At 39.0% G+C, this 24,660-nt stretch overlaps 1 protein-coding gene across 2 annotated transcripts; it reads right to left on the bottom strand.

Annotated features, from left to right (window-relative positions):
• Window positions 1-9,255: 9,255 nt before the first annotated feature.
• On the bottom strand, window positions 9,256-24,660 carry hlfb (HLF transcription factor, PAR bZIP family member b). 2 transcript variants are annotated; one of them, XM_014998596.2, is made up of 4 exons: window positions 24,414-24,660; window positions 21,770-22,117; window positions 14,616-14,830; window positions 9,256-13,671 (listed from the first exon to the last, which is right to left on the bottom strand). In XM_014998596.2, exons 1-4 carry the CDS (start codon window positions 24,529-24,531, stop codon window positions 13,456-13,458), a joined length of 897 nt encoding a protein of 298 aa, XP_014854082.2. In that variant the 5' UTR covers window positions 24,532-24,660; the 3' UTR covers window positions 9,256-13,455. The 2 variants fall into 2 exon arrangements, with proteins under 2 accessions (XP_014854082.2, XP_014854081.2); XM_014998595.2 differs by having other exon boundaries at window positions 9,256-13,674.

Genomic DNA, 24,660 nt, shown 5'->3' on the forward strand with positions numbered 1-24,660 from the left:
ACTTCAACCAAGTACATCCAAATCCAACAGAGCTCTCACTCGGTGCTGGTTCTTCATCCTCTCTGAGGTCACAGAAAATTTTCTCTTATGTCTCCGAAGAAAAAATTCACACAACACCACGTGCGTATTAAAATACAAATAGCTCTGGACACAATGTAGGAGGCAATGGATCGCTGTGACCAGAGCTGTCTTTTTATAACTGTTTGTTCCTTGTGCTGAGGCACACATATTATCTGCATTTAATCTATGCATCTTCACTGACAGCTTAAATCTTCCACCAAGAACAGATTTTGCTTTAGCATGCCAAATAATCTGAAGCGGTACAGCAGCACTGTCGCTGCACTGCGTGCTGGTAAAAACTGGGCCCAAGCACAAGGTGACATTTTCGGCTTACATTTACACTGACATAATTTGCCATGGGTTTCTAAAAAGCTACACGTTAAGGCCACGGTGTCAGACCTTTGTGTTTTTGTCCGAGTAGACAGAAATGTTATTTGCAGGATTAATTTATTTAAGAACTTCCTGAGTTCTGAACTTAGCAGAATAAGATCATTCACTTTAAATACCATTGATCCACTTGTACTGTTGCGCATCTAAATAAATTGTTAATTTTAACAGCTTCATAGCAGAGCAGTAAAAATGAATTTAGGCATCATTTTACTATTGCAGGTTTGGAGAATATTTCAAGTAGATCTAATGTTGTAATGAAGAGGGATTTTTTGTTTGTTTGTTGTTGTTTTTTTTACCCAGTCTTGGTTAGAGTGTGACATGTCAGCAAAATGTCAGATTTCTGAGCTCCTTTACTGCAACATGAGTTTAAGAATGCCAGAATCAAGCCAGAGGCGAATAAATGGGTCAAGGCTTTGTCTGCAAGGTAAAGAAGGAAGATGAGAAGTGAAGCTCTGGATTTAAAGATCCGTCTTCATCTTAAACCTCAGCTATAGTTCAAGTCACGACACTTGAACTATGGCTGAAAAACAAGCTTGTGAATACAAGCAGATGACACAAGCTTACTCTGTTGGGTGTCTAGGCTCTGCATTACAGATGATAAGAGTTACCATCATAATCTGGGGACAGCTCAGAGATTAACTGTTTCTTTTTGTTTAACTAAAAAGAAACCACTGGGGTAGACTCAGGACTTGCTGGAGGGACTTCAGATGTTTTCACACTGCATAGTCTGTGAGATTCGGTTTGACTGGGGACCATAATTGCAACATTTGTCACATTTTGTGCAGTTCACTTTCACACCGCACTGTGTCCCACATGCCTTGTGATCTGGGTATCTGTAGCATTAGCTACAGAATGCTGCTAGGTAGGGAGAGGAATGTCTAGGTTACTAGGTTTCCCTCCTGGACCGGTTGCTTAAATAAGCAAAAGATGGATAGATGTTTGACATGTTCTCACAATTTTAAAACAAGAACATTTCAGGGGAAAGTCCTGAAACCTCACAGGATATAACTTAACTCTTCTTTTTTTTTCTAGGGTCTTTACTTCTCCTGCAAATCCCAGAATTCCTTTGCCAGTAGATGCCAGCAGAGGACATTCCCTTCCCTCTGGTATCCGTCCTCTGGGCTAGAGTTGTCCGCTGCAACGATGGACACCCCAGACTCTGGCCTCGTTTCGTGGAGAAACTGAGACATTTCAAACTGCAACATCTCACCGTTTTCGCCGTTTCCCTCAAATCGACTCTTGTCAGGTGTTGCTCTGAATCGAGATGTTTCCAGGAGGAACTGCTGAACGTTGTCAAGAAGCGAATCTGACTGTTGAGGACTTGAATCAACCAAAGAGACAAGATGGCAGAGAATCACGGACATGTGCGAACAGACGACTGATGGACATAATTCTGGGACGATTCCAGGAATCTTAAAGAACGCAAATCAAGCAAAAAGTGAATCTTCCAGAAAACTTACTATGAAGAAGATACAAATATAGCGATGTAATATCACTAGTTATCTTTTTTTTTTTTTCTAAAGGTGACTTGCTTCTAAGGACACACACAGCTGCAGAGTTGGACTTGCATTTTTGAATATTTTAACAGAACATATTAATGCATTACCATGATAAATACAAGTCTAAGTCAATTGCTTTATTACACATCACCATAAAGCCCTTTTAGTTTAACAGAAGGCCCAAAACAGCAAAACTATTGAGACACAAAGCACTTTAATCGTGTAATTTCCGTTCATATTAGGAAAACTGGATTTGTACCGATGTGTTCATATGGATGTTACAGCTCTTGTAAAACCTGTCACAGAACAGCAGATACAAAAACTCATCCTTCAATAAAACAAATATGCAGAATACAGTAGAGTTTCAATAATAGGACTTCTTGTCTAAAATACATAGATAGGATCCACTTGAATACCTTTGGGTGTTCCTTTCCGGAATCCTGATGTCGTTGATGCTTCTGGAAATCATAAAAAAAAAAAGCTTTGCTGGAGTCCCATATATACACCTTTGCAGCGTCTTTGGCTGAGAGTGCAGGGTTTTAATCATGCATAAACTGTCAGTAGTGGCATTGCGGTGGTTTACTGTTGTTCTAGGTCCTGGGGAGGTTCTTGGCACCCACAGGTTGGAGCGACAGCATCGCTCGGCTCTTTGGAATTTGAAGCAGTGCGCACCACATTAGCCCGATGCCTTGCAAACAGCCTCATCCCACCCACATGCTGCTGGCAGGGCTCCAGGTTTATGCTACAATTTGATGATACATCCTTCAATTTCCTGCTACAGCTCTCGCTTTGTTTGAGCCACATTTTCACCAAACAACATGATTGCAAACACCAGCTCACATTCTCACAAGGCACCGATAAGCACCGAACATTTTGGATGCAGAACAAACGTTTTCCTAGACAATGTCAACCTGATGGATACCCTTGTAGTGTCATGGTGGTATTTCTTGAGAGAGAGATAAAGAAGAGAGAGAGAGAAAGAGAGAGAGAGAGAGAGAGAGAGAGAGAGAGAGAGAGAGAGAGAGAGCAGATCCCAGGTGAAGGTGGGGGTAATTGGAGGGATCATTGTGGGAACATGCCAGATATAACTCAGACTCCTCATCCTGTAGGGACGCTATAGGAAACTGGTGGATTTATTTTTGACTCAAACTTGATCTGTCTGCATTTTCTGATGCGGTTTTGATCAGGAATGGCTTGGTCCCGCCTCCAATCTCCTTCTGATGAACGATCCCAAAGTCTTTAGAGAACTCGTGCCACAGACGCTGATACTGGTACAAATCCTCTTACATAAAAAAAAAAAAAAAAATACACAGTCAACAGACCAAGCCACCAATGACTGAGTCCCATCCATAACATAGCATGAACTGCACAACCATCCACCAACACCACCTCCCCCCTTCATATTTCATGTTTGGGGATTATATGCTGACCAGCACAGAGTATTAGGAGCTCGGGTTGTGTGTTTGTGTTCCCTCGTTGCTGTGTCTCTGTAGGGGTGGAAATTGGTGGTGGCAGGGTGGAGGGGAAGGGTTACATAAGCTTCAGGTTGTCAGAGATGGTGTTTTCAGACCTGAGCTGTTAGACGGTCTCACATCCACACAAGCTTAAAAGGGTTTCAACTTAATGTTGCTGGAAATGTAGCTTTCAGACTGACACCGTTCTCTTTGGATGGATTAGTCCCAGTGCTGATTAAGCCAGGACTGAAGACATACACCAGAGACAGCAGCAAGAATGACTTTCTAAAGCAGAAAGCTTTTGATAAAAAAACAGAGAGGCACAATTAGGCAACAGACCAGGTCTTAAAAACTCTAATCTCATCCCAATCTCTGAAGAATACTTTATAGATTTCTGTCAGCTCATAAAAACTAGACTTTTGTTAAGCCTACCTGAAAAAAGACGGATAAAGATCTGGTGCTACTCAGAGTTAACACATAGTTTCTTTAGGTTTCTGGTGGTTTATTATCTTTGAGTTCATTTAGGAAGCACACTGGAACCAAAATTGGATTTCTGCTGGTCTGAGTAAAATGGCACAGTGGAACGGCACGGTGCAAAGACTCAACGGCAACCAACATCCGTGTTATATGTGCAACACAGACTTGTCAGCTATCCGTAATATAATCGGGAAATAAAAGTAAATCTTGAGTTAAGAGCAATGCAGCAATCAGGAACCTCAAAACAATCCCACTTAAAAGAAAAAAGTTTTGTTTTCCTTTTGTCAATTTACTGGAAGTAAAATTTGCTCAGTCAAATCAACTTGTCACTAAGAGTCACAGCATTTAAAAAAACAACTTAAATGTTTAAATACGCAGAAATTCGCCTTTATATTTTTGTTATGAAATTCAGAGGAACAAGTGTAGATGATTCAGTTCTGATGGTCATGTTTGGGTTGTGATCAAATGCTAACGAAATCACTGCTTCAGATGAAATGTAAATTTACTGTGTTGGTGTTTCTGTGTTATTCAAGTATGAAACAATGAACACTGAATGAAAATTAAGTTTTTCATATTGAATGCTATTTTTATTTCTTGTATTTCATGTTTGTTTGTTTGTTTTTTTCATTTGAAGACATTATTTTAACTCATAAAACTGAGTTATGAGTTAAAATAATCATTAAACATTTGAACATAATCAAACATTTAATGATTATGTTCATTAAATGTTAATTTGATGTCATTTTAAATCACTTGTGTTCACCAGTAATTCTATGCTTTCATTTTATTAAACGTTTTGGAACTGGTTAGATTTTCTGTTTTCCTCTTAATGCCTCAGCACATCCAGATGTTGTTCTGAAAATCAACTGCAACAACCTTTAGAAATGGTACTCATCGTTCCCTTGGCATTTCAAGCCTCTTTCCAAGAGCAAGCAAAGCATCTCAACCAAATTCGACTTCTTGGAACAACCTGCCGCTCCTCTTCAGAGTCTCCTAATTTCCTCTGTAAGCCGTTGGTTAAATTATGTCAAACTTTCAAAACATCTCTTCGGTTCTGCCTACAAAACAGTCTCAGACCAAACTAACAGATTCTAGTTCCTGTCATGGTTGAGTCTTGGTGGAAAAAGTGATTTCTTTTCCTCAGAGCGACAGACTTTGGGTCTTACTCGTAGATCTTGTCAAAGTAGTGGAACATCTGAATAACTTGGACTTGCATTATGTTTTCCAACTGATTATGAAATCTGCAATTGTTTTTTTTTTTTTTTTTTTTTAATTTTGTTAAAGGCTCTAAAAGGCATTCCCAATCTGTGTAAAGTTGTGTCCGTAGGGCTCCCTCTTTTAAGAAATAGATCATTGTTGACTCCCTTTGACTTTTCCACAGAGCTGAATATTGGTCAAGCCAATAAGGGCTGTCAAACACTCATCGAGGGTGTCCGCGCATCCTCAAAAGTCTTAAAAAGTCTGAAATTCATGTCTCCAAAAGGCTTTAAAATGCCTTAAATTCATGGGGAAAAACTGAGTTGGCCTTAAACACATTAATCACAGGTCTTCATAGCGAGATTATTTAATCTCACAGTTTTCTTTTTTTTTCTCGAGACTTTTTTGTCAGGCAAAAGGCATCTTCATCTTCATTGTGTTTTGTGCCTTGGGCTGGTTGAAACTACAGTAGCTGTTTCTGGTACCCATGCTACAGTGACGTGCGGTGAGGTTCATTGCTGGTGAGGCACTGACTTATGACTTAGACACCACACATATTATTGGACGTACGGAAATTTCGCGCATGCATACAAAGCTGGAGGGCAAAAAGACTAATCATTTACATGTCATCCATAGCCGCGTTAACTCAGTGAAACTTAGAAATGTAGATATTGATTTTGTGCTATGATCCACAGCAAAGTGATCTGTATTCGCCAAGCTACGCAGATTCGTTGCCATAGCAACTGACAACAATGCCACTTCATGTTTTAGGATTTAACACCAAAAAAACATTCAAGAATTTTGCACACAGAACAGAACATTCAGTCGGTTGTTGTAGTATGTTTTAGGCTTAATGTTTAATAAATAAATAATTGCTGTGGTAGATTAGCTACCGCTTCTACTTTACTGAAGTATTTAGACATACAAACTACCCCAAAAAACGCACATTTCATTAAAAAAAAAACATCTTAATGCTGCCTTACCTTTATCTATCAATGAAATGCATGCACCGCTAATTCTGCACAAAAATATCCGTTCATCCAAAGCCAAGTCTTTCCTCGGCATGTCTTTTCTACTCCGTTTGAGAATCGTCAAACTCTCGAAGCAAAACTTTCAGCTCCGGTGTTGGTCTTCCTTTAGTTATTATCTCCTGCTTCAAATGAAAATCCACTTTAGAAAACTGTATAAGTATAGAAATGTAGTCTTTCATTTTTACGTCGGAAGAGAGGAGAAAACAAATATATCGCTGTACTATACTTATTTACTGTATGGCTAGCTCCATGGCTAGCTCACTGTGTCTTACTCTGCAGTTGTGGAGTCACAATATCTGGGATCATGAGCGCCCCCTGCCATGAGGCAAGAGAACTGCCTGCCTCCCCTGGAGTCTGTTTTCTGCCGTTTCTGATCGCTCCTCCGCACAAAACACGATACAATCACAGTTGGTGACAAAAAACAAAAAAACAAAAAACACTGTACATTATATACATAAGCGAAATTATGGAAAATCAGTCCATATATTAAATGTTTTTTAGCCATTTTATTGCCGGCGTACAGACAGGACGAACATGCTCCCATAGAATGGCAGCCAGTGCAGTTAGCGAGAGGTTGCGCGATCCCAGGTGAGGCTCAGCTCACTGCTGCCTCACCGGCTTCGCTTCTGAGCATTTGAATGGGAAAATGCGAAAATCCAGCGATTTTGAAGAAAAAATCATCATAATTGGTTAAGCTAAGTAAATAAATAGATACCTTATAGTACAAACCACAGGGTGAAAATAGCAATATAAATGGTTTTATTATAATTTTTCCATGATGACAGGTGAGGCTCTGCCTCACCTGCCTCCCCTGACCGCACGTCACTGCTATGCTAACTACCTAAGCTAGCATGAGAAGCCACAAAGCCACTGCGAAGAGCCACAAACAGACCTCAGAAATTTCACAGGTTTTGCTATGCTCCATTGTAATAGAGCAGATTCCCCCATCTTCGGTCTTAAATTGTATTCAAGCTGGAATTACAAACAGTCTTTAAAAGTCTTAAATTTAATTTGCTGAAACCCGAAGATAACGTGCTGTGCATGAGAGAAACCAATGACTTCACTCTAACATGATCACTAAAAAGAAGTGACCTTGGGAAGTTAAGATTCTCTGGAATCCTTAGCAGCACTTAGCTGATGTAGTTGAGAGTGTATTTGAGCTTCTCTGTACATATATAAAACATTAAAATTAATAGAACTGAAGTTTCAACAGCCAAATTAAAGATGTGAATAATTTAGAGCATCAAGTAGACATCAAACAGGTTATCCCAATGACTCTGACATCAGAGAGCTGACGTCAGACTCTTCCATCCTCTTGGCACAGGCCACGGGGTCTGCAGCAACATTTCTGAAGCCACCTGCCTGCCAGGCTGCGGCCGCCTCTGAAACCTGCTCTGTGCTCAGAGCGTGACGTCTAAACTCCTAGGATTACACAGAAACACTCTGATCTGCTGCTTTCACTTTCAGTAAGTGGGATTACATAACGACAAAACCAACTTAGTGGCCTTTTTTCTGGTGCTGCCCAGAACCAAAGACCTGATGTTTGTTCCTACATTCATTCATTCCATGTTTCCAGAGTGCGAGGATTATGAGATAATGGAAACTCTAAGCGCCTGACTCAGAAAGTAGTCGGAAAAAACAAACAAACATACAACGAAACTTTGTCAGCTTTTTCAATTGTTTTCTTTTTAATTTATTTTTAGGTAGAGTACAAAGCACTAAAATAAGAAGCTAGCAAAAATGAGGTGAGAATGTGTTGAGATATGAAGAGTCTTCAGTACAAACCCAGACATCAGGAATGACCATAGAAAACCTACACCTGCCACCGATTAGTCCGAGAAGATCCGACATTCTATAGAAAGAAGTATTAATCCCAAATGGAAAACGTTTAAGACCACAAACATCAGTTAGCATCATGCTTACGCTCATGAAGGAACAATTAGAAGATATTTTGGCATTGAAAGCAGTAACATGAGTTAAGTTTGCAAAGTCGGATCTGAATGAAGCACAAGATTTCTGTATCAATGTCCTTTAAGCTCAAATGAAAACTAGATATGTTTGACCATAATCCAGAAGGCCATTAAACCTCAAACCAACTGCATGGTATCTGAGGTATCACACTTTGGGCAAATTTGGCAGCCGTAGAACGGCCCCTTGCAGTCAATGGGTGGCCCGTGAACTCCACTGTCAATGTAAAATCACGGTTTTCTACAATCAGATGTGAGGATTGGCCCAAACTGGATGATCAACCAGACAATGATCCCCAAAACAAAATCAAATCTACTCCAGAATTGCTAAGAATAAATTAATCGTGATGTTGCGATGGTCCAGTCAAATCCTCTAGACCTGAATATCAGGAAGTTCGACGCTTTAAGGAGACAGATTAAAGATGCAGACGAAAACACAAGCATCGAGAGGCAAATGTGCAGAGTGAAGCAAGGCCCGCTGACAGGCAAGAGGAGAGCTCTATTGCCATCTGGTGGACAGAGGAGGAATGACAGCTTACGTCTACTAATAACAAAGACATCGTGACGCACAACCAGACTGCACTTTTTTTTTGTCTGAAGAAAAGATGCCAATGTCAACATATAAAAGTATCTTCTTGCCAAATGTGAATTTTATTTCTGCAGCACAACAAAAGTAAAAGTAAAAAAATAAAAATAAAAACAAACAAACAAAAAAAACAGTTTGAGTGAAGGACTCTAGAGGTGTAAAGTTATACTAAAATTTGTATAGAGTCCTTTTAATCAGGTTAAAAGTTACGTTGTCATAGAAACAAACATGTACTTTCAAAATGTAGTCATGGGATCAAAGTGGAGCATAAAGGATGAAACCATCGTGGAAGTAAAAATTAGAAAGAACCTGTAATAAGTCATTAAGGGAGCCAAATGGTCATACATTTGCTAAGTGCAACCTAATCCAGGTTTAAATTTCTTTTAAAATTGTATTTTATTTTATTTATTTGACTCTAGATTTTTGACTCTAGTTTTCTTTATTTAGCCACCAACTGAGCCACCGAACGCCCACCAGGTTTTAATTTCAGTCAGCCAGTCGCAGGCAGCGACGGTGGGTTACTGAGGTTTCACTTAGCAAGCGGAACAGAGAAAAGGTACATTGTGCACTAAAGACAAACACCAGAGGCAAACAGATGTGCGAGTTGTATTTATTGAAAACCAAAGCTACCATGGAAAAAAAAAAATACAAAAATGAAAAATAAAAAAAGGTTGAAACTGATGGGGCTTCCAAAAACAAAAATCCTTTATTTCTGACTGTAACGTTTTATAAATATTCCTGGAAGATTACATTAGTTGGAAAGTTGGAATACAATCTATTTTTTTTCCAGTACATTCTAGTCATAATGTTTCCACATGATCAAAGGAAGTGCTGCCCCCTTATGGTCATCAACTGTTTTGACGCAACCAAAACCTCCAATATGTTATTTTCCTTTTTTTTTTTTTTGCTATTTAAAAACTCATGTAATCACATATTAAAACAAAATTCGTGGTTATTTAAACCAATAGAAAATCAATCTTTGGAGAAATTTCATTTATCAGCACCTAAAAAAAATGAAATAGAATCCAAAAGTGTGGTGATTAGTTAGGATTCAATGAAATTGGTTTTACAAAATTCCTCAAAACTGGATCTATAGTTTGTTTCTTCATGATCGCAAATGAAAAAGATTCAAAAGGAGTTATTGATCCCCTATTTACTCTTTGTAAACATAATGTTATTTTACCCTCAGTATAGTAAAAAGTTGCCTTTAAAGGGAAGAAAAAGTGTAATTTGAAAATCATCTGAGACAAATTATAGATTAAGAGTTTTATTTTATATATATAAATATATATATATATATATATATATAGACCATGAGAAACATAACACAGTTAGAATAAGAAAAAGTGTTAATAACTACCATAGGATGCAGGAGATAAAGAGAAACTGTGACAAACCAACAACAAAAAAAGAAAAAAGAAAAAAGAAGGGAGAAAAAAACACAGGAGGAGAAAAAACAATCAACAGTGCTCTATGTTGGGGGAAATACATTCTTTTGTGCAAAAACTATACATCCATCTACACAGAGGCAGCCAGGCCTCTCTGAGAAATGAAGAGAAAGGGGGAGGGGCAAATTGCATCCTAGCAACCAACTGGCGTCCTAGCAACCAACTGATGTGGAACCTGAACAAGGAATCTGAGGTATTTCAACGACACTGGGAGGAAAGGAATCGTTTCCGTAATGCCCATGCATTGCCCAGACCGTGTGCGAACGCCATCTTTGTAATATATTAATAATACATATGAGAAATAGATATCATGTGTTTTCTTTTTTTTTTTTTTTTTTTTTTTACAAAGGTGTTCCAAAATACACAGGTAATATCAGACTGTACGAAAAAACAAAAACAAGAATAAATCTGTATAAACATTAAAACCTTTTATAATCAATATATTCTTTAATATTCCATTTTTGTTTGGTCTTTAGTAAAGAATGTCAAGGTGTTCCACAGTAAAAGACAACTCCATCCAGTTAAAAACATTATAAATGTACATTCATGGCTCGGCCTGCCACTGGGTTGGGTTTTGTTTCAGAGGAGAGCCTTTAAGAACCCCACAACTCGACTGAACCAAACCAAAACAGCTAACAACTGGAAAATTGTTCAAAGTTTTTAATAATTTGCTTCAAGTTGAAACTCGGAACATTTTCTAACTGTAAGGAAATAGTTTTCTTTATTTAAAATGTACAGGTTTAGTTTCTGTGATGCGCCAAGGTGTTATCTGAGATAGTGATCAGTAGTCAGTGTCTTACCTGCAGGAGAAAAAAATGTTTTCTTTCTTTTTATTTTTATGAATTTTGAGATAAAGAAAATAAATTCTCACGTGAATATAAGGCTAACAGTTGCCAACAGCAACTCCAAAGAAAAGTTATACAATCCATCAAGTGGTACTGAGTCAAACCTACCAATATGAATATTTTTTAAAAGTGTCACAGCCTTTTCAAATGACCTGTCTGTTGTTCTAGACGGCTTAAATCTGACCACTCCAGTTTGGTCTGACTAGCTGCTGAATTTTTTCAATTTATCCATTTAATTTTTGAGAGAAATTTTGTCTCCTGCAAGCAAGGGACGACCTACTGCTTCATTTGAGAAACTAGCCATTTAACTTCAACGATGGACAATTCAGACTTTATATTCACATAGTGAATTAATTTACACTTCAGAAACTAACATAGCAGCAGTTTGAATTATAATTTCAGACTTCTGCTGAGTTAAAAACAGTTTTTCGCCAACATGATGTACCCGCTTATATTTAAGTCTCATTTTAGAAGAATCAAATCTAGAAATTAAACTAGCACATGTACAGATCACAATAAAGTTTAATCAGAAAGAAGCAAAACACTAAGCTAACCATAATCTCCCGCATTTTTCTGCTGTCGCCCTGCATTTTAGCCAGTCATCAACATATATTCAAATTGTGGTGTCAAAACTGAGGACTGGCAAAAACGATGGGCATTTCTCAACTTGTTCAATGCACCATCGTGGTTATGTGGCCACATGTGTACCATAATGTTGGCACATCGTAACTGTAATAACGCTTAGACGGAGTCTGTTTCTGTGACAGCTGCAGAGTTCTGCTGTGGCTGAAAAAAAAAAAAAACTCAAGAACTCAACCTGGAATCCTGAAATATATTCACATAGATCATCTATTCCTGTGTAAACGAGGTGCTGTATGTGCTGAAATACAGCCGCTGACCTAAAAAACAGAAGCCCAGAGTTTAGCACCTAAATAGAATGATGGATTTTAGATGTAGTTTGGTCTCTATGTTGGTGGGTTTTAAAACAATATGTAGAATGACTCGTATTATTCCCACATAAGGCCATGGTGACATGTTTGTCGTCTGTGCTGCATGCAAACTCCAACCACCCAATATCATGCAAACTCACAACAGGAAATGAAATAAGTTTTTTTTTGACGCATTTATGATCTCAACATTGAACATTGTCTGTGCCACGCCATTTGTTCTTCGAGGTGCTAATCTGGTTTTGTCACTGTTTTCATGTCAAAGCCTAAGAACTGTAAAAAAGAAAAAGAAATACACCCTCTGTTGTCATAAAACTACATTGTAGGTTTTATTTTAAAACACGCTAACAGTTCAGATGGTAATATTTTGACTCTTTTTGTTAGATAAGTTAGGCAGCTGAGTCACTGATCCTAAGAACTCGTCACGTTTCCTGAAGGTTAAATTCTGAGAAGGTTCAAACGGGAAAAAACCCCTCCAAAAATATTATTCTAGAAAGATAACAGAACTGGTCATTCAGAAAATATCCTGTTCCACCCTAAAGTTTGCAACAGAAATGTCTTTCTGTTCAGAGTCAGCTGGTTTGGTTTCTTTCCAATCCATTCAGGTTTGTCTAGATTTGAAGAAAATGTTTCTTATGACAGTTTTTATTTTGAGTTTAAATGACAAAAATCCATCTGGATGAAAAACTTTTTTTTTTTTTTAGCTCAGTCAGACCTGCAGAGTGGATAAAACCTGAGCGAGGACTCACCACCAGGGGCCTCTAAAACAAGGTGAGGGAAAGTGCTGAATCTCTTTGGGTTGTAAAGGTTTTCCATATTTTAAAGTGTGTAAATACACACTCCCTGATGGATTTAAAGCTAATTTGTAAGCTTCCATTATTTTGGGGGTGTAAACAATAAAAAAATATATCTTTAGCAGGAAATAAATATATATATATTTTTTTTTTCTTTTTTTTGCACTCCATATATTTCTTCATGCCATAAACATTGAATCTGGTTGAGGACTTCAGAAACAGCTTGGTTCAGATATAAAGAGGAGAAAGTTGGACTTGGAGAAGGCAGAGCTTATTCATGTACACAATCTTCAGGGCAAAATATATACATAAAAACAGGTGCAGTATGAAAGCACACCTGCAGGGGACAGAGTTTGTAGGAGAGACCCAATGTTCTGAAAGTGCTGGGCCGGAGGGTGGTGATGAAGAGGAGCGAAAGCATTGAGGATCAGATCCGTGGTTCAGAAGTCCATGGGAGGAGTCTTTATGCGTGCGTGTGTGTGTGTTTTACTTGACTCAGAGCAGGTAAAAGTCAGAGCTCGTGTAAATCTGATACTTAAAGCCAACAAAGGATGTGCTGCTGGAACAAACAACCCTGTTGGAAAAAAACTTCTGCCCAGAGGTTAACTTAACATCGAGTCGAGTTGGTTGGGATAAGAACTGCATGCAGTGAGGTGAGGATCGCTGGTGTGTGTGTGTGTGCGTGCGTGCGTGCGTGCGTGCGTGCGTGCGTGCGTGCGTGCGTGTGTGTGTGTGTGTGAAGCCTGCGTGAATGTCCTCATCACAGCGGCCCGTGCTGGCCCTCATACTTGGCCAGGATGTTCTTGGCCCGTCCGAGCTCTTTCCTCAAGTCGGCCACCTCCTGCCTCAGGGCGGAGTTCTCCTTCTCCAAGAAGGCCGCCCGGATAGCAATCTGGTTTTCCTTGAGTCGCCGGGCGTCGCGGGAACGCTTTGCTGCCATGTTGTTCTTCCTGCGCCGAGCCCAGTATTTGTCATCCTGCTCAAAAAGAAAGAGAAAAAGCAAAAAAAGAAAAACCAAAGGTAAAAATGTGGATATCTGGTGCTCCTTATTAACTCCACTTATATCTTCATTTATAGTAAAATACAGTTAGAGCTAATATTCGATTTTGTTTATTGGTCAGGATTTGATTTTGAGTTACTTTGCCAACCTTTTAGGCTACCGTGGTTTCAGACAGGAAGTGATTTTCGTGTGGACGGGGAATTTAAAAAACAGAGAGCTGCAGCTCATTTTTCCCCCAAACAATTAAAAAGCTGATCTAAGAGCAAGGCAGGCGGTGGGATCACAGCGTCACGGCTGCCTTCTTCACTCTTTTTTTAAGCCGCTTAACCTGGAGGACCCACCTCCCTCAGGGTAGGCTGGCCAATCGGAGGGCTAGATCTAATGATGGACAGACCAAGGACTCTGTGTGTCCCAACATGCCATGCTGCTGTGAGGCTATAATCAGGTCTGATGGATGAGTGAGATCTGTTTAAATCACATACTGTGATAAACATCTGGATAAAAAATGGAGGGAACAGCAGTCTGCCCTGCACCTTACTGCAGGAAAGTAAAGAAAACAAACAGGAAGTGAAGCTTTGGGTGGATTTAAAAAAAAAATCTCTTTCAGTTTGTTGGTTGTGACAAAGAATCTGAATCAAATATGATCAAACATGGACTCCTGGTTCTTACATTTCTGATATGACTCACTGATTTTTCAAACTCTATTTTTGATCACCCAACCAGAATCTCTGAACTGTGAGTTACAGAAATTGACAAAGAATAAATCAAAGTTTGCTCAACTTTTGCAGCAAATTTTTGCTCTCTTATTTGGTACTTTGTGTATTGAAAAAGAAAAAAAACCAAGCAGAAACAAACCCTGACAGAGGACATAAAGTGGGCTGAGCGGACCAGTACCGCCCTCAGGACTGGCTCCAACTTACCTTCAGGTCATCAGGAATGAAAATCTTCCTGGCCTTCTTGATCATCGGCTGAGGCTTCAGCTCCTCGGCAGAGAATTTGCGCTTGCGCGGATCGAAGATCTCCTGACCCGGAACGCTGGACAGAGCCAAGTCCGCTGGGTCGGGTTTGTAGCTGACCGGAACCTGGATGGACTCTGGATCGATGGGGCTGGGGGTGTTTCTGGAGTTTGGGAGGCCTGACGAAGAAGAGAGAGGAAGGCTAAGAAATCATCTCAGTTGTAGCCTTTTTTCCACGTTTTACTTTATTCTCCTGTGCTTTACTTTCTCTATTATTCTTTTTTTAAAGACTATTGACTTTTTAGATCCCTTTACCATTCAGTTTTCAGTACACTTTTTGCTTAGCTCATCATTATGTACAGATGTAATTTTTTTCATTCCTATTTTGATTTTTTTCCCAGTCTGGTTTCTTTCCCATTGTGAGTTCTACTGATTTTGCTTAGTTTCATTTAAGTCTTTATTTGTGACCTTCAGCTCATTGAGATGTTCTTTCTTTTGCCATACAATCATTCTGAGGGAGTAACAGTTTCATGTAATAATCATTTCCAAGTTAAAGTTTCAGCTCTGCAAGAATTTCTCTAGTGTTTGGTTTCAACCACTAGGTGGCGACAACGTGCTGTTTGTGTCAATCTCTGAGAACCTCAAAATGCTTCCCCCCCTTATTAAAAGTAAAACAGAATCTTTAATAGTTTTTCATTCTTTCTTTGTTATATTATTAAAGACACCTGTTGTAGCAGATTAACCTAAACATGATAGAAAGTGTAAACAAAACTATAAAGACAAGCAAATGATCTGAAGATCAGCGCAAAGCCGTGGTTACTTTATCTCATGTTTAAAACAAGCTCCTATATCTTACTTAAAATCTACTTCTAAATTACTTTTGTCTTATTTCAAGTATACAAAGATATTTGCACTAGAAACTATACAAAAAGATACTGTTTGATGTTGTGTTTTTGTGCTCAGTAGTTATTATTTTCTCTAATGTACTGGGTACGTCATAATATTTTGCTATGTCGGTTTATGGTGCTTACATGTTACTCTGTGTAACACAGAAATTAAAACGTTAGTTATCATACGTTAGAGGTTAATTTAACAAGTTGTTTTCTGAAACCTAAAGGTTACTAGATCTTAAAGGTTACAGTATTTCCTGCATTATAGACGCTATTTTCTCAGACTTACATCTTATTTTCTGGAGTTTACAACTTACAGGCTACTTTCTGTTTCCGTCTCCAGCTTATCACAGTGTGTCTGCGCCCAGTGGAAGTTGTGCGCTCTGTGTATATCTGTCATCGTTTTAAAAAGTTGACATTCTGGGAAGACACTCTGCTGTGTCTGCTCCGCTCCGTGCCCACATTGTTCGATCTGCTGTTTTTTGTGTCTGCAGGATGCCCAGGTCTTATCAAGATAAGTGAGTTACAAGCAGCTGGCAGCGCGGCGAGCCCCCGCTGAGTCAGTCAGGTGTGAGTGAGTGATGGGGAGCCGGAGGCTTGAGGTTACATGCGGAGAAGCAGGTGGATGCATGACAGTCGCTGCCGTTGAAACGTGATGCAGACAGACGGTCCCCCGACACATGTGAGTTTTAGTGCAAAACGTGAGTCGCGTGGCGGCCACTTCCTTATTTTTCCCCAAAGTGAGTCGAGAGCGAGGCTGCGCCCTTCTCAGAGGTAAAAACGTGTCCACAGGCTCAAATAAATGTGTTCAAAAACGTTGATCAAAAACCTGTCAGGTTTATGTGACTCTGTTCCTTAAATTTACTTTACACAGGATATTACTTATCTAGTTACTGATATTTCTGATTCTGTATTTCTTAAGCGTTTTTATCCATCCTTCCATTCAGCTGTCTTTATTCTAGGTCAGGTCATGAGGATGACATGAGGAGAAAACCACATGCTTTTCTTGAATAAAAAAAACAAAAAACAAATAACCAACAAATCTTAAAAAAAAAAAAAAAAAGAAAATCTATTTATCCGGCTATTAGCATTCAAATGTAATCTCTGCCCATTTGGTCTTGGAAAACTTCTCCATGTCTCTGATTGTGTGAGTCTTTGTCTACAGCCCATTTTCAGCAACTCCACTGACATTCTGTCAGACTGCCGTAAGTTTTGGTTTCATTTCCCCTTCATAGCATCATTTGGCTACCAATCCTACTTCATCTTCAATTTTCCAACAGACACTTAAGGTTGTGGGTTGAAACCCACTGGTGTTTGAAATTGCTCTAAAAAAGTGCCTAACTCAACCTCACATTTTGGAGAAAAATAACCCAAGAGCATGATGCTGCCACCACCATGTGTCAATGCACATGTATATATGGTGTGTTCCTTTTGCTGTTGGTTTTTTGTGCCAAGATACCTTTTTGGTATTGTGACCCTAAAACTTCAAGCTTGGTTCCCTCACACCTTTGCACATTTTTTCCCAAAAGGCTTTGGGATCTGTTTTTTTTTTAACCAAGTCTGGATGTTTTCAACCCCAATCTGTAGTCCACGCACATAGAAAAAAACAGCACAACACAAGCGAAATTCCTGCAGCTCGTTCAGTACCGCCGTAAATCTCTTTCAAATTACATCTAGTTCTTTCAATTAAGTTGGAAAAAAGTCCAGATTTCATAAGGTCACTTGTCCCGTATTTTCTAATTATTGATGGCCATCCGTACTTTGCCATGGTATTATAAATAACGCTCTGGAACTGCTTGTTCCCTTCTTCTGACTTTGTACACTGAGATCCCTCTGACCCTTTGTAACCACTCTGTAAATTTTGGCTCTACACAAATTATGCAAATGTCAAGAAAATCCAGCTGAGGCAGTCAATCTTAAGGTTCACTATAGTTGGTGGCTATGGTAAAAAAAAAAAAAAAAAAAAAAAACTCAAGAAGTCTACGCCAAAAGGTGCTTCAATAGGAGTATAAGTGTATTTGTGTATTAATTCCTCAAGCTTTTTACTTTTTACTCTAATAAATGTGTTTGATGTTTAGTGAAATTGTGCAGAATGCTTTGTTGTCCAAAAAAAAGTGATAAATTGCTTTGCAGATGTAGATTTGGTCATAATTTCTCCGTGTGTTGCTTTTGTATCCACAATAAAAACGGGAAAAGTGATTTTGCACCTCAATCTGAAAGGAACAAATGTTATAATCAGTGACAATTAATTCGGTTTGAGCTGCTGGAACCGAAGCTGTCTCCTCACGCCACCCTGTCTGCTCTTGTCTCTGATCCCCACCTGCCTCTCCTCTGCTGTTGTTTTTGGGATTTAATCTGAAACCTGAGGCCAGAACCTGCGAGGGGAGCAGAAACCATTTAGGAAGGAGCTAAAACACGAGACGGCCGTAAAGGAGGAGGAGGAAACCTTCTCCGGCTCTCCACCTCTCCTGCAGGATGTTTGTGGATCTGACCTGTTCCTGCTTCCTTATCGCTTGTGCCATCCTGTGGCCGTGTGGGAATACAAATATGCCAGATTATTCAGTAGATTACGCAGCTATATTTGGCCGACGGAGCAGCACATTATCTGTGGCCTGAGCTTGACACAAACACAGTTTGGATCTGCCGTTCTCAGGCTCGTGACGGAAAAATGATTGGAGCCGGTCAGTGGAAAAACACTGGCAGCACCCACTGGATCGAACCTTGATAAATACCGTAGTCAACTTTAGTTTAATAAGCTAGTTTTAGTTCTTGTAGGATAGTCCATTATTGTCCAACAATTGCAAAATAAAAAAAATAAAAATAAAAAAATATAATTATTCTCAATAAAAAAGATTTTTCTATCACAAACCTCAATAAATGTCTTGCTTAATACATTTTATTTGGTTTCATAGTTATGTCATCTCAATGTGGAACAAAAAATAAGGAAAACTAACCAATCAGATACAGAATTATTTGATTTTTTTTATTCTGATAATTGCATAAAAGTTAGTGATTTAATTTTTTGACAAAGTATGTAGCCATAAATTTATTTTTTATTCATTATTTGATTAGTATAATGTGCAATTATTTTACTATTTATTCATGTTTTTATAGCAGTTTTTTAAATATATAATTTACCAAACAGCATCACATGTGAGAGTTCTTTCTTTTTGGCTTGTTTGTAATTATTGCTTAAACAGACAGCTCTGTATCATTTGCGACATTGTTTTTGTGCATTCATTCATCATTTATTTTATAACGAGCATAAAGTTGAAGAAAGGCTGAACAAAATTCACTGGTGTCATGAAGTGTCACCAGTAAACAAACTCACCAAGACAAAAAAACAAACCAAAACTAACTCAGTCAAATTATTTACTTATTTGATATATAGGGAGAGTTCAAAAATTAAGCTAGTGAAAATATAATCTTCAAGTACCCTGAGAGGTCTAAGTTGTTTACTTCTGAAATCACTCTTCTTAGTTTGAAAAGTTTCTTTGTTAGAGCCACTGGGAGTTTCTTTCTTCTTAAAAAAAAGAGAGAGAGAGGAAAAGGAACTTTTCCAAATATTTGTCCAGGAGGCCTTTAACAAATCAGATCCAGGATCAGAGGAAAAACTATGCCGAGATGTGTATCCTCCACCCGGTTGCAGCATGCGTGTGCATGTGTGTGCGTGTGACTTATTAGTGGATGGGAATGTAAACATTCAGTGGGAAACGTGTGGATGTGAGAGCTGCCGCCCCCTGGCCTACTTCTGCAGAGAACACTATGTTCTTAAAACACTGATCTCATGCAGGGAGGGCGGTCATACACACACACACACACACCACCTCACGCACACACTCACACACACGTTCAGCAGGTCACATGTCTCTTCATGCTGTTAGGATGGTTTGTTTTCTGAGGATCACTCAGAGCAGAATGGCTCTGGAAAGAGGATGTTCCCTTTAAGAAAATGAACACCGGACAGCAAGTGAGCATGAGCGTGCACAAACAGCCGAGGCACATGAGCGTGCACGCATGCAATTGCAGCAGGTTAAGAAAAAAAAAAAAGATATATATATATATATATATATATATATATATATATATATATATATATATATATATATATATATATATATATATATATATATATATATATATATTTACACACATATATATATATATAGAGAGAGAGAGACATGTGTTGTGTGCATGCGCCTTCTTGCCAGTGGGGGTGCTCTCGAGTCACTGTGGATCTAACAGGGAGAATGACTTTTCTGGCTCTGGGCATGCGCAGCTCAGAATAAACAAACTCTTGCCAGAGTAACATCGTAGCAATTTGTTTCCTCTGTGATCCACAGGTAGGATAAAAGGCAGCTTTTATAAACCCATAGAAGCAGCTTTTTTCAAATGTTTGGTAAATATATAAAGATTAGTTTTGTGGTGTTTCGTGTAACTTGTCTGTGTAATTTGGATAGTTTTGTACCGAGCTTTGGTCTGTGTCAGTAGATGGCTTGCTTTTTGTTGTTGGAGCCTTTGGGATTGATTTAAATTGAATAATAAGTCAATGTTGTATTTGTATTGGGCGCTGTTGCCATATTAGTATTTGTAATATTTTTATTTCTCATACTGCCAAACGTCGGTGTTTACTGTGTGTTGTAGATGGAATTTTTTGTTCAGTTTGGTTATGTTAATTTAGAATGAGATTTTTTTCATTTTTTGCTATTACGTTATTTTATTTGTGCATTTTGTTTTCTTTTGTTTCTTTGCGTAAACTCCGGATGTTGTTGATTGAATTTGAATTGTATTGTAATTGTATTTTATTCATTTATTTGTTTTTCTTAAATTGAAAATGTGTGTCAGAATAAACAAGCTCTTGCAAGAGTAACAATGTAGCAATTTGTTTCCTCTGTGATCCACAGATCTTGGTTGCACAGGATTCCTCTGCCTGTGCGCCGCTTGATACTGACTCAGATTTTACCGAGATCTGGTGCCGGTAACACAATCTATGCATCTACATCTGCTCAGCTTCTGCTTCTAATAACAACAGGCTCTTATCTGTGAGATCTGATCTTTAAGGAACCCACCAAGCTCATGTCACGCTACCTCGTCCCCATCACATGACCCCAGCAATGCAGCAGGTGGCCTCTTTCATGAGGATGATCTGAACTTTGTGCTCCAGGTTGATCAGAGCAGACAGTGTTTTCTCGGTCTGATTAACATACAGGTGATACGCTTGAAGGAGACACGTGCCAACAGTAGCACAAAAACTGTTAAAAGATGATGGGAAGTTGGGTTTATGAGTGCTACAAATCACCCTGAGTCGGTCGTAACAAATTGGGGGCTCGTCCGGGCTCATAAACAAAACCTCAGTGAACAAATACTGCAGGTGAAAGTTTGTGTTTAATAATAAAAATGTCCTTAATATTTAAATTGTTCACATAATTAAACAGCTAAATGTGGTCTAGTAGGGGTGAGCAATTATCATATTATCATTTATTATGATGAAAATTTTTATTTATTCTTGTCACGATAAATTCCAGTAAAAACGGCCCATTTTGTCAGGATTGTTAGTTTCAGTATTTCCTTCACTGTTTATTTAACAAGATTATCACTACATATAAATACATTTGAAAAGTACGATTAAAAGTGGTTATTGTGTGCAGTATATTGATCCAAATCACACTTCTTTATGTGACTGGTGTCCTAGAGAAGTGTATTACAAATGGCTGTGTTCCTCAAGAGCAGTATTTGCATTTGAGGAGCTGGAATTGGTATGTAATCAAAGGTAAAAATCAAGTTTTGACTGTATAACTATGAATAGATCTAAAGGTAAATAATTCTCATTTTGTAGCTAATTAATGTGATAAAGTTTTTCATCTTAAAAGTTTCCAATTTGCATAACACTTTAATTATCAAATGCTGAAGTGATAGAAAGTACCTCACAGCAGCATATAAGATATTTAGAAATGGTGAGTTATTTTATACCAAAGATCCTGAATTACTTCTTTGCTGATGATACTGTTCTTGCACCCAAATCTAAGCTCTTTGCTTGGATTCTGATGGAGTGTCTTGAATGGTTGAAGCTCAGAGGAAAGTGACTCTGAACAAAACTGAAACAAGGTTTTGCTTAGCAAAACACAATCAGAGAAAACCTCAAAAACAATATAAGCTACGAAATTAGCCAAACTACTGCGAATATTTAAAATCGCCACACAGACAAGACCAAAAGCCGGAGTGACATACCTGCTCTTGCTGGGCTGCTGTGCAGGCAGTTAGGGGAGACGATAGAGGTGGAGGCGTGGCTGCTGAGGTCCATCACAGAGCGCGCCGGAGCAGACAGCACCGGGGTCATGATGGGCGGTTGACGAGGTGGGATGTGGTGGACCTGGTGCTGCTCCCGGTGATGGTGAGAGGGACTGGACGGGATGCCGTTCTCTGATAAAAACTCTTCCAGATCCATGTACTCCAGCTGGAAGGTGTCTCCATCATAGGAGAGGGTTTTGTCCCACAGAGTTGGTCCAAGGAAAGCTGACTGGGGGGCACTGCGTTCCTCCTCCAGGTTCTTCTCCTTCTCCTGGTCTTTACTAAAAGCTGCAGGACAGGATAAGAGAATATTTGTCATTCCAGCCTTAGGGAAACGGGTTCTGTTGGTACCATAAATTCTTCCAGTTGAATATTTAGGGTGTTGGATCAGTCCCATCGTTTCTATTCTATTTAGGATTTTCAGACTCGAGTAATGGCCACAAAAGGAAAGGAATTTCTTTATGCTCATCCATCCACCAGAACCTCCATGTTTCCCTTCAATTTTTAAACCAGGATTCTGTACCTCACTACCAGGTCCATTCAGGTGACTCTGAAAATGTAATTAATTACACATTAGATAGCGACTTTGTAAGACTACAAACAAAATGTATGACTTCAATCAGTTTAATTCCAAAGCTTGTTGGTGTGTTTCTACGTTTACCACAACAATGTTCAAGTTAAACTCAAGTTTGTTTCTACCTTTACTTCAAGGCGATATCACTGAGTCACAAAATACCATACAAGGTCAAACATGGACATAGTGCAGCTCACGCGCAATACGTCATCAAGTGAGTCAAGCGATGCACCAGGTAGGAGAGGTTTGCACTCCATTTGAATTATTATCTGCAGCCCAATTTGGACCCAATGAGAAGAGCGATGGGGGCTCATCATTGTGGAGCTGATGTTAAAATAACAGGGTTTACTTTGCTGCTAATATGGAATGTGATCTGATTCGTTTTCATGTTTTTATTTTGCACATTTACAATCATAAAAGCTGTCCATGGTTTAAGGTAGGAGTCTTCAACTTTGCTCCTGAAGAGCCACTGTCACCTTTTAAAGACCCCTAAATTATTTCTGAAAATATCATTTGTTCATTGGATTCATGCTGGATTAGCGATGTATTTAAAGACAATAGCTCCTCTAACACAGGACTGCAGGTAAAGACCCCTGGTTTAAGGTTAACCCCTACTCCCACCAGAAAAAAAGAGAACTCCCCCTTCACTGATCATCATCACTTCATTTCAGCAGCCCACTCAGTGCTGCCCCCGTCAGGCTTCTGGTAGACGGCGGAAATTTTGGAAGAGGACAGGAGCTATATCTGATTTTTATATCGAAATTCCAAACACTTCCTCACTCAGATTTTCTCTGAGTGTTTTTACTATCCATTTTAAAAATGGGTGGTTGTATAAATCCAGATATGCACTATGAATGAGGATGGATGGATGAAACAGTGAATGAGGTCTGGAAAACACACATTTTTCCATTTGCTGAGAGAGTTTATGGCTCCTTTCAGAGGCCACCCAAGATAAATAAAGGCAGCTCTGGACTGTGACTCTGTAAAAGTTGATCTGCTGAGTCAGAAAAAAAAAAAAAACACAGACAGCAATTGATGAAGACAAAATGTCCTTTTGAGCAAACTGTGTGCTAACTTTTAATCAGCAAACTGCAGGGTCAATCCAATAAACTCTGTTACTACAAACCCGTGTACTTATCCATTGATAACATTCACAGAGGGCTCTGGTATCAGCAACACTTCTGAAAATCAAACTTGGTCTGACTTGATCAGGTTTCTGAAACTGCAAAAAAAAAAAAAAACTATATATATATTCAATTCTGAAAAATATCCAAACAAATCATGTGGACAGTTGATCTATTAATATCTTGCTTCATTTCTTAAGGCAACAAACAATCTGATTATGACTCCTGTCTAAGGGGATTCAGCATGCTTTATGTCACATTTTATTCAGACGGTTTAAATGTTGAGAATTTGCAGAACAAATAAAATGACTAAAATAAACATGTTACATGTTTAAACAGGAATGACAATAAAAGTAATTTCCACTCAGAAAAATAAAAATATCTTTCTTTGGGCAGTTTAATGACTTAACAGATCATCTATTATCAATGACTGATAATAGATGATAAAAGATAATAATCAGATAAAAGTACCTGATAAAAGTACTTTTATCAGGTGATTTTCAAAAACATTTTTTCCAAAGTAATTTGCACCTTCACTATTGAAAGATTGTTCCTGACCCGCTAGCTGCTGACAGAGGCGGTAAATGTCTGATTTTTCTTTTTATTTGTTTTTAATCATTCTGAGGAACTGTTTCTGTCTCTGCTCATATCTGCAGGAACTAAACTGTGCACAGACTGCTCATTAATGCTCTCTGGATGAAAACTTTGTGCGCTTGACGCACAACTGCGCCGCTCTGCACGAGAAGCGCGCCTCAGAAAGTTCAGGAACAAAAAGATTTACAGTAAACAAAGGCACGCTTTGCATTCCTCTGAGTCTGGAAGATTATCAGAAAGAAGCAGGAAGGCGAGAGTGACGGGAGAAATGAGGAGTTTCCTCCAGCTTCACCTTCATGATGCAGCGGTAGCTTCATCGGGTTCTCCAGCAGCGACTTAAGAACTCCGTGCGGGTTCGGCGGCAGAAAAGCGGGATTCAACGAGAGAGCGTGTCGGGACATCTTCTCCATCACGCCTCCGTGCGTCGGACCAACCGGATAAACAGCGTCCGGGAAGAGGAGAGGCGGCAGCGGGCAGCGGAGAGCAGAGAGTGTCGGTGTTTCGACAGGCAGACTGGCGCTCTGCGGATTTACATGAAG

Source organism: Poecilia mexicana, unplaced genomic scaffold, assembly GCF_051168715.1.
Source record: "Poecilia mexicana isolate PSO_F unplaced genomic scaffold, ASM5116871v1 scaffold_19, whole genome shotgun sequence".
Lineage (NCBI taxonomy): Eukaryota > Metazoa > Chordata > Actinopteri > Cyprinodontiformes > Poeciliidae > Poecilia > Poecilia mexicana.

What these genes read in the sequence shown, in the direction of transcription:
- hlfb (XM_014998595.2), bottom strand. Translation starts at nt 24,531, where the DNA reads ATGGAGAAGATGTCCCGACACGCTCTCTCGTTGAATCCCGCTTTTCTG. An exon ending in GCTACCGCTGCATCATGAAG is followed by an intron (nt 22,118 to 24,413) that starts GTGAAGCTGGAG and finishes CCTGTCCTGCAG; the next exon opens with CTTTTAGTAAAGACCAGGAG. An exon ending in CAGCAGCCCAGCAAGAGCAG is followed by an intron (nt 14,831 to 21,769) that starts GTATGTCACTCC and finishes CTTCTTCGTCAG; the next exon opens with GCCTCCCAAACTCCAGAAAC.